At 43.3% G+C, this 10,820-nt stretch overlaps 1 protein-coding gene across 1 annotated transcript in view; it reads right to left on the reverse strand.

The window, feature by feature from the left end:
* The window catches only part of LAS1L (LAS1 like ribosome biogenesis factor), a 37,647-nt gene extending 26,947 nt beyond the window's left edge, over positions 1-10,700 (reverse strand). Inside the window, exons 1-7 of the mRNA XM_067304187.1 lie at positions 10,488-10,700; positions 9,654-9,779; positions 9,386-9,455; positions 7,024-7,105; positions 5,435-5,623; positions 4,110-4,156; positions 113-222 (exon numbers count right to left, since the gene is read on the reverse strand). Coding sequence (XP_067160288.1) covers positions 113-222; positions 4,110-4,156; positions 5,435-5,623; positions 7,024-7,105; positions 9,386-9,455; positions 9,654-9,779; positions 10,488-10,687 — 824 coding nt within the window. The 5' untranslated portion in view covers positions 10,688-10,700. The remainder of the gene's footprint in view (positions 1-112; positions 223-4,109; positions 4,157-5,434; positions 5,624-7,023; positions 7,106-9,385; positions 9,456-9,653; positions 9,780-10,487) is intronic.
* Between the last annotated feature and the right edge of the window lie 120 nt (positions 10,701-10,820).

Raw genomic sequence — 10,820 nt, forward strand, 5'->3', positions numbered from 1 at the left:
TATGGTCCTAGTCAACCTGCTCCAGCTGACTCTGCTTGAGCAGGTGGATTAGACCAGATGATCCCCAGAGGTCCCTTCCAACCCCAACTATTCTGCAATTCTGTGACTGTACCTGTTTTCTTGCATCAGGTCTTTGATCTGAGCCAAAATCCAGTCCACCTCTGAAGAAGAATCAGACCACAGTTCTCGGGACTTTGAAACAGACTGCACCGTCTGCATAACCTGAGTGAAGGAAAAATCCAAACATTAGTAACAGATAACGCACCATCTCCTGGCAGTTGGAGCAAACAGAAGAGGCATTGCTATGAAGAGCAGATGCACATGCCATATTTACTTCACCAATACCACTTGAAGAAAAAACCTCACAAAAGTTCCCCTTCCTAGGGAAACATTAAAAGTTAACATAAGCCATATCATACCCTGGAAAGGCTTGAATTAAAAGGGCAACAGCACCCTTCTGGTGTCTTCATTCTTGTTCTAATACTTGTTCTCCTTGACTTCAGCACAGACTGGGACAGACACATTTTGAATCATTAACTCCACATGGGGAAAGCCGTGGGGTAGAGGTTACCTATCCAGAACAAGGTTTTTCCAGTCATATTATGCACACAGAAGATCCAAGTATCAAACCAACACAGCCATCTAGGCAACCTGTAGTCAGCTGAGAGTGTCTAACAAGCAGAAGCAATGTGGAAAACAAACTACCAGGTTGCACCAAGAATGGAAGAGATAGTATTGGAGGTTAGCTCTCTTAGAAGAGTCAGTGGATTTATTGGTTTGATATATACCATCCTCAGGACTGCAATTAGCTCACTTAACCTATATGCCCAATACTACCACTAGATGCAAGAGATACTTTAGATGACAAATCAAATATAAAGACATGGTCTAAACACAACAAGTGACTAAACAACTTCTAGCCTACCCACAGGCACATACCCATAGGCACAACTGGGCACCAAAGTACACAGCCTCCATCAGAGAGCTCATTTTGCCCTGGTTTATACTTTAAAGACTTTAAGTATAATAACAAGTTAACAAAATAGCTAGAGAAGTATCTGGATTAGAAACTGTACAGTTACACTGTTATAGAGATGACTTCTGCTATCAGCAATTCTCCTTCCTAAGTGGAAAAGAGTACAGACAGAATATACATTTATACAAGGGGACTTGTAACCATAGCAAGAGAGGTACAATTTCTCTGCTATGCCCATCCATGTTTAATGGATAATATATGTGTTTAATATACATGCCTAAAAAAAGTTTCAAGTAGTATTTATCTGAAATTTGGAACATTCAGTTACTCTCATGGTTCAAGGAAATAATTATTTACGCGCATTAAACTGTCTGCTGTTAAAGGATACAAGAACAAGCCCGTATCATTTTTTCAATCCAGTTCTGAATTTCAGAGATAGCATATTTTTAAACTGGCTGTAGCTGGTGCAACAGCAGTCTGTACTTGCTATAGCATTTGAAAAGAAGCTCCACTCTGGTATAAATAGAAATAAGTCGCAACATTTTCACCACATGGGAGACTGCAACTGATACTAATCGCACAAACTCTCCATCCCTGTGTTCCAATAATTCAGGGAGGTTGGTACATCCTAGCTGTGGCTTCTGAACCAATAATATTTTTGACCTTATCATTGCTTCCACTTTACTTCCAAGACAACTACTACAGAATTTCTATCGATAACCTCTGCTCACTGTCCACTCCACTAACTTTTCCAGTCTGAAGCATTTACATACAAAAAACAAGAGTGGAGGGAAACACATTTGTACCTTAAAAGGCTGTAGAACAACACACAGCACTGTCACAAGGCAGGACATTTAACACACTGTTATATACAGGGAAATCATCCTCTTAAAATTGAGCCTATTGCTTATTGCCACAGAAATTCCAACCGTAACCCAGAGAGACACGCATAAGTAATAATCACTTATGTAAGCCCACAGACCCCAGCCAGAATTTACTTCATCAGGCTTTGGTCATTAAGTGCTCCTAGAATTGTCAGGGGTGAAGCAAAATAAAGCGCCTCTCTAACTGCCATTTTGATTACAAATGGATTTTCCATAAGTGTTGTAATGTATCCAGGACTGGAGAGAGTGTGGAGGAAGAAAAGCTAATAGGGGTGGAATGTAGGGAATTTTATCCTGTGCAGTTTTAAGAATAAAGCAAACCCCAGAGGTTTCCTTCCCCTACGCAAAACAATCATAATGCTGTCTGTCCATTTTCCCACCTTGTATTACCCTTAAAACTAAGTAATGCTGGGAAGGTGACTAGGAAAAAACAAACAAAGAAAAAAACAAAAACACTCACCTTTTCCTCTAAGATGACAGGAGAGGCCCAACATATGCCCAATCATTTTGCTGTGGAACTAAGCTATATTATAGATGTATTTCATTAACTGTTTCGGCAATAGGAAGGCATGAAGGAGAAGGCAAGCCCTCCACACGAAAGAACTATATGGATTAAAAAACTCCTTCATATCTCACCACCTTTTTCAAAGGGCAGGAAAAAGAATTTCCTACCCACTCATTTTTGGCTATGAACAGATACTTTAATGCATGCTCAGACTACAAGCAAACATAACACTCCTCATTCTGGTTGGACAGTGTGTGTGTGGGAATATCTGAAAAGCTTTAAAGATCAGGCAACAGAGGGGGGAAAAAAAGTTGAACAACTAACAATCTCTAGGACCACAACTAAAGCCCATAGTGAAATAGTCAAAAAGGAGGTAAGAAATAAGACCTATAAAAGAAACAGATCTTTCCATCACAGCAAAGGGAAAAGCAAAAGGTTTTATGACAAAACTCAGATTCTTCTAATCATACTATTATAAGACATCCCCTTAAAAACATGAAAGAGTAACTACCACCCACCATCACTGCACAGCTTTGACAAATATGATTTACAGTAGCTGAAAGGTTCTTGGTTCTAAAGATGCAGCAAAGAAAAGGTTGGTGGAACAGAAGGGAGGGATTTTTGCATTGCTTGCTTTAAGTTACTGAACAGACACAAGTCTACTGCTACAGAGAACAGAGTTTCCGAGTGCCAACAAAGGACCAATATGTTTGCATCTCTTCAAATTACTGGAAATATTTATTAAAGAACATAAGTAGTATATGTGTGTGTGTATGTGTATATTTCTTTTTATTAAAGACAAACTTCAGTTAAGAGCTTGGAAGTAACAGCCATAAAGAGCAAGATTCCTGCTTGCTGACAGATCCAAGCAAGTATTCTGCCCATCCTTACTCAGTGCAAGATAGCAGAAGATATTCCCTTGCCAGAAGATGCTGTTTTCTTCCTCCAGGGTGATTGAACTTTTATATTATTGATGGATATACTTGATCTGCTATTTTTTAGCTGATGTCTAAAGCAGAAAAATGCTTTCACATTAAAGATGAAAACAGTATTTTTTTTTGTGGGTAGCCACCTCAAAGTGACAAAAGCAATATATTAGAAGAAGCTATATCCACAATACACTTGTCTACAGAGAATTCATTTTTCACAATTCAGCTATATTTTGTCATATTTGGTAGACTTAGAAGTATATCATAAAGTCATTCAATAAGAAAGGCAGCTTACAGGATGAGCAGAGAAATTCCAAAAGCCCAGTACATAGCACTCAATTAAATCAAGGCATATAATATGGAGTTTGCACTTCAACCTCTATTCACATCATTTTGATGGGATAAAGTAAGTTTCACATGAGCTTCAGAAGAAAAGTTAGGAAGAGGGTTTTGTTGCTGCTTTCTTTAGTGCGTAAAGCAGGATTTAAGAGCACCTGACAAGTATCAGTAGTAATGTGGGCACTGGCTTACTGGCATGTCTTTATTACTGATAGGAGTATCAGGTACTTCTGGATAGATTCTAACTGTGGGAGGATGCTACTACAGAGCACTGAGAAAGAAAAATAATGAATCCCTAGAATTATATTAATTAAAGTCCTAGTACAGCAATTTAGTTATGCTACCTCTCAGGTATTTCAAGTGAGGCCTGGCCAAGAGCACCAGCTCTTCAATTTGTGCAACAATGAAGAGAAGACTTATTGCCCAAAGCAGGAAAGGAGAAGAAATGGAAGTGCTGACGATCAGACTGCACTTACCCGGAACTGCTCGTTCTTGTAGGATACCAGCACATCTCTGACTTTTTCTAGAAATAAAGATAAATATGTGGCTTAAAACAGGGAATGGATCAACTTGCCTCACCATACAAGGGATTTTTGGTACCCCTGGAAATTTGTCATCTATCTCCAAATGTATCTTGGCAAGCTGATTAGTTCTGCTCAATATGTGGTCGAGGAAGACATCAATGAAATGAAGTTATAAATCCAAAGTCAGACAATACTCTGAAGACTTCTGTCTCCCCCAGACTCTTGTGGCAATGTATTTTTTATCATGCAGGGTCAATCCTGGAGTTCAGCATTTTACCACTAGCAGTGGCCAAAGACAGGGAAGTTGGATAAAGGCAGACAGCTCAGAAAAAATCCCTAAATGGATCAGTTTAGGAAGAAATTGTTTCCATAGGCAGTTCATGTTCTGATGCATATTTTGATGCGTATTTGATGCATTTTAGAACTTCTGTAAACATCTAAACCTTGGATAGAGCTGCTGTAATCTATTGGGCTGAGTTACTCCCCACAAGCAGACCAAGTTTTGTCAGAAAAGTTATGATTAGCTGGTTTTGTTGTTTGAGGTACTGTTTGTTACCTCCCAGCTACCGAACTCCCAGACTAATCATCTAGCCTGAACTCCTGCTTGAGAGAGACCGATATGCTTCCTCCAATAAGTCATCCAAACTAGAAAACCACTTTTAGAAAAGCACCTGATCTTGGATTCAGAGACTTTTGGTGATAGAAAGTCAACCACTGGAACAATTTACTAAATTTCTCTCAGTGTTTTGCACTTGGTATCTCATCAAATTATGTCCAGATTGAGTTACCAGTGATTTTCTTTTTTCTTTAAATACTGGTAACAACTAGAGTGATTTCCTGTCCACATGCCAAATATTTAGAAACAGACTGAACTGACTTTATCCCACTCTTGCTTAAATTATGAATCTACAGAGTTTTGATGGCTATAAAAAGAGCATGGCTTTCTTTGTCATTAGTGCCCTCAGTCTTAGAACTGTGACCTAAACTAATTTTTACAATGCTTGGCCCTAGACCATGCCAATGTAACTGCTGCTACTGATCAGGGTACTGGATACCCAATACAAGTAAGAGATTTTATGCTACAAACTCAGTGAGATAATATGACAGAAAAAGTCAGTCACCCCAAGAACCTCTCAAGGCCCAAAGAGCAATCCCATAACGTGAGCAGAAGAACATCTTTATCCGTCGGCAGTGGTAGAAGATGACGCTTTAAACTGTATTTTCTAGCATGGGAAAGATCTAATTCTTTTATCTACTGCTGTTTCAGGAACACCTACCATGGAATTCCTTGTGTTTCTGACAGGCCTCATGCTGCGGGGTTTGAATCTCCCATGTGTCACTGTCCATCTCTGTATTTGCTTCAGTCTCTTCCTGCTCATCCTCCTCTTCGCTTTCTTCACACAAATTATTGCCCAGCTGACGGCTCCAGTACGTCTTTCGTAGCCAGTCCAGTACAACATCACAGCCTAAAGGAGAACAGAACACATGTTCTCTTCTCAGTGAGATTTTCTTCATTATTTAATACATGTATGTGGCACGTTGCTAACTTGCATTGTGAAATGAAATGTGGTATGCAAGTTAAACTCTGAAATCACACACAACCCCATTAATAAAAAGGTGAATGGCAGCAAAGAAAAACAACATCACAGACCTGGTGACACCCACCCACTACCTTTTTGGCAACAAGAGAGTTTGGGCGCTTCTATAGTGCTGCACCTCGTTCAAGCTAGGCCAAATTTTAGCAGAAAGCAAGTCCCAGCAGTGGGGGTCTGATCGGAAAATGAGTCAAGTTTTTTTATCACTATGATCAACACAGTGCCTATAACAACACTCATTTTTTGTGCAGAGACTACAGTAATCACACATTAGGTAGACGGAGAGCGGGGAAGCCCTTTTTTCCCATCACTGTTTCAGTATCCAACTCAGCCAAGGGAACTTGATGAAGGTTGTTTATCTGGCGTCTCAGTGCTTAACCCAAAATTCCCAGGAATGAGGAAAATCTCTTTAAATGCCATGAGCTGGTCATTTAGTCAAACTTGCAGTACCTATTGCACCTCTCTCAGAACTGGATTTTTTGTGAGTCCCTGGTACCTCTACAACATCAGAAAAAGTATTTAGCTCTTCCACTGACATGAACTTCACGTGCCATAAAGAAACAATAGGGCTGAGATATTGTTTCCAGTATTTTTTTTTTTCAGGGGAAGGAGAAAGTCTCTGAACGCCTTCCCTACAACACAACACAGCCTGGAGCCAGGAGGGCAGAGGAACATCTCCAGTAGGACAGCTGGCTGCTTGTTTCCATCAAATGGCAAGTCATTCCTTCCCAGAAAGTCAGAGAACTCCCAGCCCTTTTTGAGAGTCCAATTTTGACTATTTCCAGGTGTGTTTTCCACTTTCCAAAATGTGGATTTTGCCCCAGCTCTCCCAATGGCAGAAGACAGTATAAAGGGAAGGGCAATATCCACTTCTCCTATGGTTTTTCTCCCTGTTCTGCATGCTCTCCACCGAGCACCATTCAGCCAACCCCACAATGCCCCCTTCCAGGCATTTCACACCACAGCTCTTCCCCTCCCACTGAGCTTGCTGGGCACCTGCGCAGTATTGACAGAGGCAAGCCCCTCCCAGGCATTTCACACCACAGCTCTCACCCCCACAATGAGCCCGCTGCTGCCCCATGGGGTCCCCAAAACAGAGGGCACCATGGCAGGGGAGCAGCTGTTCCCCCTCAGGTACCACAGCCAGTCCTGGTCTCCCAGCAACAGCAGCCCTGGCAGGCCCAGGGGGGACACAGTGGCATGTTGCTCCAGTCAGCACCCCGAGCTGAGGGGGACGCTCGCCTGGGATGCCCCGCCAGGATGGCACTCACCCTTGCGGCAGAGCGCTAGCTGGGGTAACTTTCCGTGGGTCAGCTCGTGACGGAGATCCACAACCCAGATGGGGATATCCACCTGGAAGAACAGCCACAGACATTACCACACAATTCCCACTGTGTCACGCTACAACCGTACACACGCCCCCAAAAAGCTTTAGGCAACATCTATCCAGGCATGAACAACAGCCTCTTCTGGGCTGCTCCTGCACCGCTGTTCCACCAGCTTCCCTTTTCAAAGGTTGATTGGGGTCACCTCCTCTGACCTCATAGCAATCCAGACAGCTACTCTTCCATACAAACTCAGGATTTTATAATTCAAGTTCTTCAATGTTGCTTACAACAAACGGATGTCTTTTCAGACAAAGGCATTATGTAGTATACTTCACCTTAGTATCTCATTAAATTATACTACCTCTTGATGGTTGCACTTTCTCTTCATCCCTTATTTTCTTGAAATTTTAAGGTTACTGCCTTGGCTAACTTCTTTCTGCCGCAGCTATTTTTGAGATAACTGTAGTCACTGATTTAAATATTTTGTCTGCTGGTGATGCCCCAACGTTATTTTTCTCTGTCTGGGCTTTTTCTTGTGGTATGGTAGCATAGAGAGGCCTCAGCAAATACCAGGTTCTCTGTGACGCTAGGTGCTATGTGCCCACATAGTAAAATACAATTTTTGTCCTGTAGATTTAGTAAAGTGTCTTCCTTGAACCTGCAAACAGTTAGGTGTGGGACAGTGGTCCTGTCCAATACAAAACTGGACGTTCTGGCATCAACCAGCAGTTATAAATCTTCAGCTCAGACTGACAAAGGCAAATCAGCCTTCTTTTCCTTCTTTACTCTTTGTGTTCCTTTTCTCTCTCCTCTGCCATGGGTGAGTATTTGTGCCTCTTTCTCTCTTTGGCTCTCTGACCTTGTTATGATTCTTTTAAAATATTTTTTCTCTTGTACAAATTGGTGCTAAAAGCACCTTCAGCATACTGAAAAGCATTAAAAGCCTAACTTCTGCATTTCTTCATTCAGCTTTCAAAAACTTACCTTTAGACAGTATTTTAAAATGTAAACTTTAAGTACTGAATTAAAGATTACTCTGTGAGATGTTATGATCACAAGAGTTGTTGCCGTGACCATTCAAAGCCTCACAGTCCATTTTTAAAAAAATCTTTAAAAGCTTTTTTACATGCTTGCTTCTTTCTACCCTGTTCTTCCACCTGTTTGTAGACCATTTAGCCATGAGATCCAGATAGCTAGGTGTGAGTTCACATATGTGGAAGTTTGAGTACCTGGTACTTTCCTTGAACAGATTGTAGTGGAATGAGGTCTTGACTGTAAACTTATAAAAATCATGCTTTGTTGGAGAACTGCTGCGTAAACTTTCAGTAGTGCATAAAACCATATGGGTAGTATAATTTAACAAGATACTAAGGTGTGGTTGAATTGTATTTAAACTGATGAAACATTCTGGACGACAATTTGATACTCAAATCATATATACTGCAAGTTTATGGCACTAATTTTTTGCATTTTCTTAAGGATAACTGACCTTACCTATGCAAGATCACTATTTGGAAGCTTGACAGGGTACTAGCAACAGTTTATTTCAGCATCTGAATTTAAGAGGTGAGAAGTAGCATCTTGCTTAAAAACCAAACAAAAAAAGATCAGTTCATCATTCTCACTCAGTGGCCCCAGACAATGCTGTATATATAGCAGAGTCTCAAGTACTGTCTGGTATTCACTTTCAAAACTTGCTGTTCAGATCCTGGTATGATGCTCGGCCCAAATGGCAACAAAAGAACTCGAGTTGTTTCTGCTACTACAATTACACCCTCTACTTTTCCTCCCCTGCACAGAGCAGACAAGCTCTCCTCAAACAAGAGAGGATGACAAGATGAAAACACCAACTCCTATAAGCATAATATGATTAAGTGCTTTTTGTGTACTAAGCTTTGTTCTCAAGAGAGAGAATTTATAAATGCTAGATTTAACTCTTTTTCCATATCTCAACAGCTAAGAAATAGAAATGGATGGTGGATATGTCAGAGGGACTGTTTATAGAGCTAAATCAAGACTTTTGAACACACAGGCTTCAAAACACTTTCATGAACATCACCCTTTGTTAATTTGAATGTGATTTTAAAGAACAAAGTTTTAGATCTAGTTACATCAAGCCTCTTTAAAGTTTTGCAGTTGAACAATACAGCCCAAAAGAACTCTATGAAAAGAACTGGCACCTACAGCCATTATTTCAGTAACAAAAAGTGAGCCCCACAACTCCCTCCCCTAGTGTTATTAATAGCTAGCACTTATGTTTGCTGTATATACATAAGTTATCAGGTAACTCTTATTAAATATTTACCTCTCTGGCTAATTGTCTCAGAGGAATGCTGACCATTTTCTGTTTCCTTTCTGTGATCAAGTTGACAAATCTGCATGTGGGTTACAGAAGAGATAAATAACTATCAACAGCTGCAGAGAAACTTAGAACCCCAGAGGTAAATTCCTCACATGCTGTACAGGAGCACTGAGGTCACAGAGACACAAAGTGAAACTAGACAGCTAAATAATGCTGTTCTGTCCATATCTCCTTCTTTTTCCCCACACCACACAGGCCTTCAGCACCCTACCTTACGAGAGCCAGCCCATATGAGAGGATGAGCTCATGTGACCTCAATTTGCCAGATGAATCCAGGACCTTGCAACGAATCAGTTCAGCAGTGCAATCTACTGCGAGGGGCATTTTGGGGCCATACCTAGATATAAAGGAAAAAGATGTGAGTGGTTTTGCAAGGATATATTCTTCAAAAAAAAAAAAAAAAAAAAGGGTACTTTTCAGGCTGCTTTTTGTACTTTGCGGTACAGCACAGCCTGAGAAAAGGAACGCAGAAAGAGAGCATCAAAGGTTTCCCTCCTGAAGGTTTTATTAGGAACAGAGCAACTATATAGCAATTCCTCTGCGTATGTTAAATGAGCATGTGCTGACATATTAAGCACGTACACAACACGAGATGCCACACCTGGACTGGATTTGTGTTCAGATGCAGTAGGGGCAACGAAGATAGAACAAGGTCGTTTGGGGGCCTCAGATACACTCACAGCAGCACACCGCCTCGAGGAGAAGCAGCCCGTGACCCGGGAGCACGCAGGGCTGCCGCCCCCAGGGCGCCCACGGAACACCTCGCTTCCGGACCACGGAGAGCCAGAGCCGCCCCGACCACCGACGGGACCTGCAGGGCTACATCCCTGGGGGCGGAACCGCCGGGCCCGCGGCAATCGTCGTCTGCACGCGCCGCCCCGGCCGCAGGGCGGCACCAGGGAGCTGCGGCCGCGCCCGGGCGCCCCGCGCACAACGCCGGCGACGGCCCAGGGCGGCGGGACGGAGAGGAGAGCGGCCCCCAGGACGCCGCGCCGGCCCCGCAGGTCTGGGGCGCCTTTCCCCGGCACCGCCGGGCCGCCCGTACCGGCTCTTCCAGGCCGAGACCCGATCCAGCGCCTCCTGCTGCAGCCGGCTGTCCCCGCAGTACAGCCCCACCATCACCTGGTCCCACTCGGCCCTGCCCCTCCACGCCACCACGGTCCGCAGCGGCTTGAGCCGCCTACGGGCCACGTCCGGCGGCGGCGGAGGCGGCCGCCGCCACGCGAGCTCGCGGCGACCCGCCATGCCGGCCCGCCTCCTGCCACCGCCCGCCGCCCGCCAATCAGCGCCGGGGCCCGCCTCCTGCCACTCCCCTGCCAATCAGCGCCGAGGCTGAGCGGGGCCGCCGCCCGCCGCCCGCCAATCAGCGCCGGGGCCC

Source organism: Apteryx mantelli, chromosome 13, assembly GCF_036417845.1.
Source record: "Apteryx mantelli isolate bAptMan1 chromosome 13, bAptMan1.hap1, whole genome shotgun sequence".
NCBI lineage: Eukaryota > Metazoa > Chordata > Aves > Apterygiformes > Apterygidae > Apteryx > Apteryx mantelli.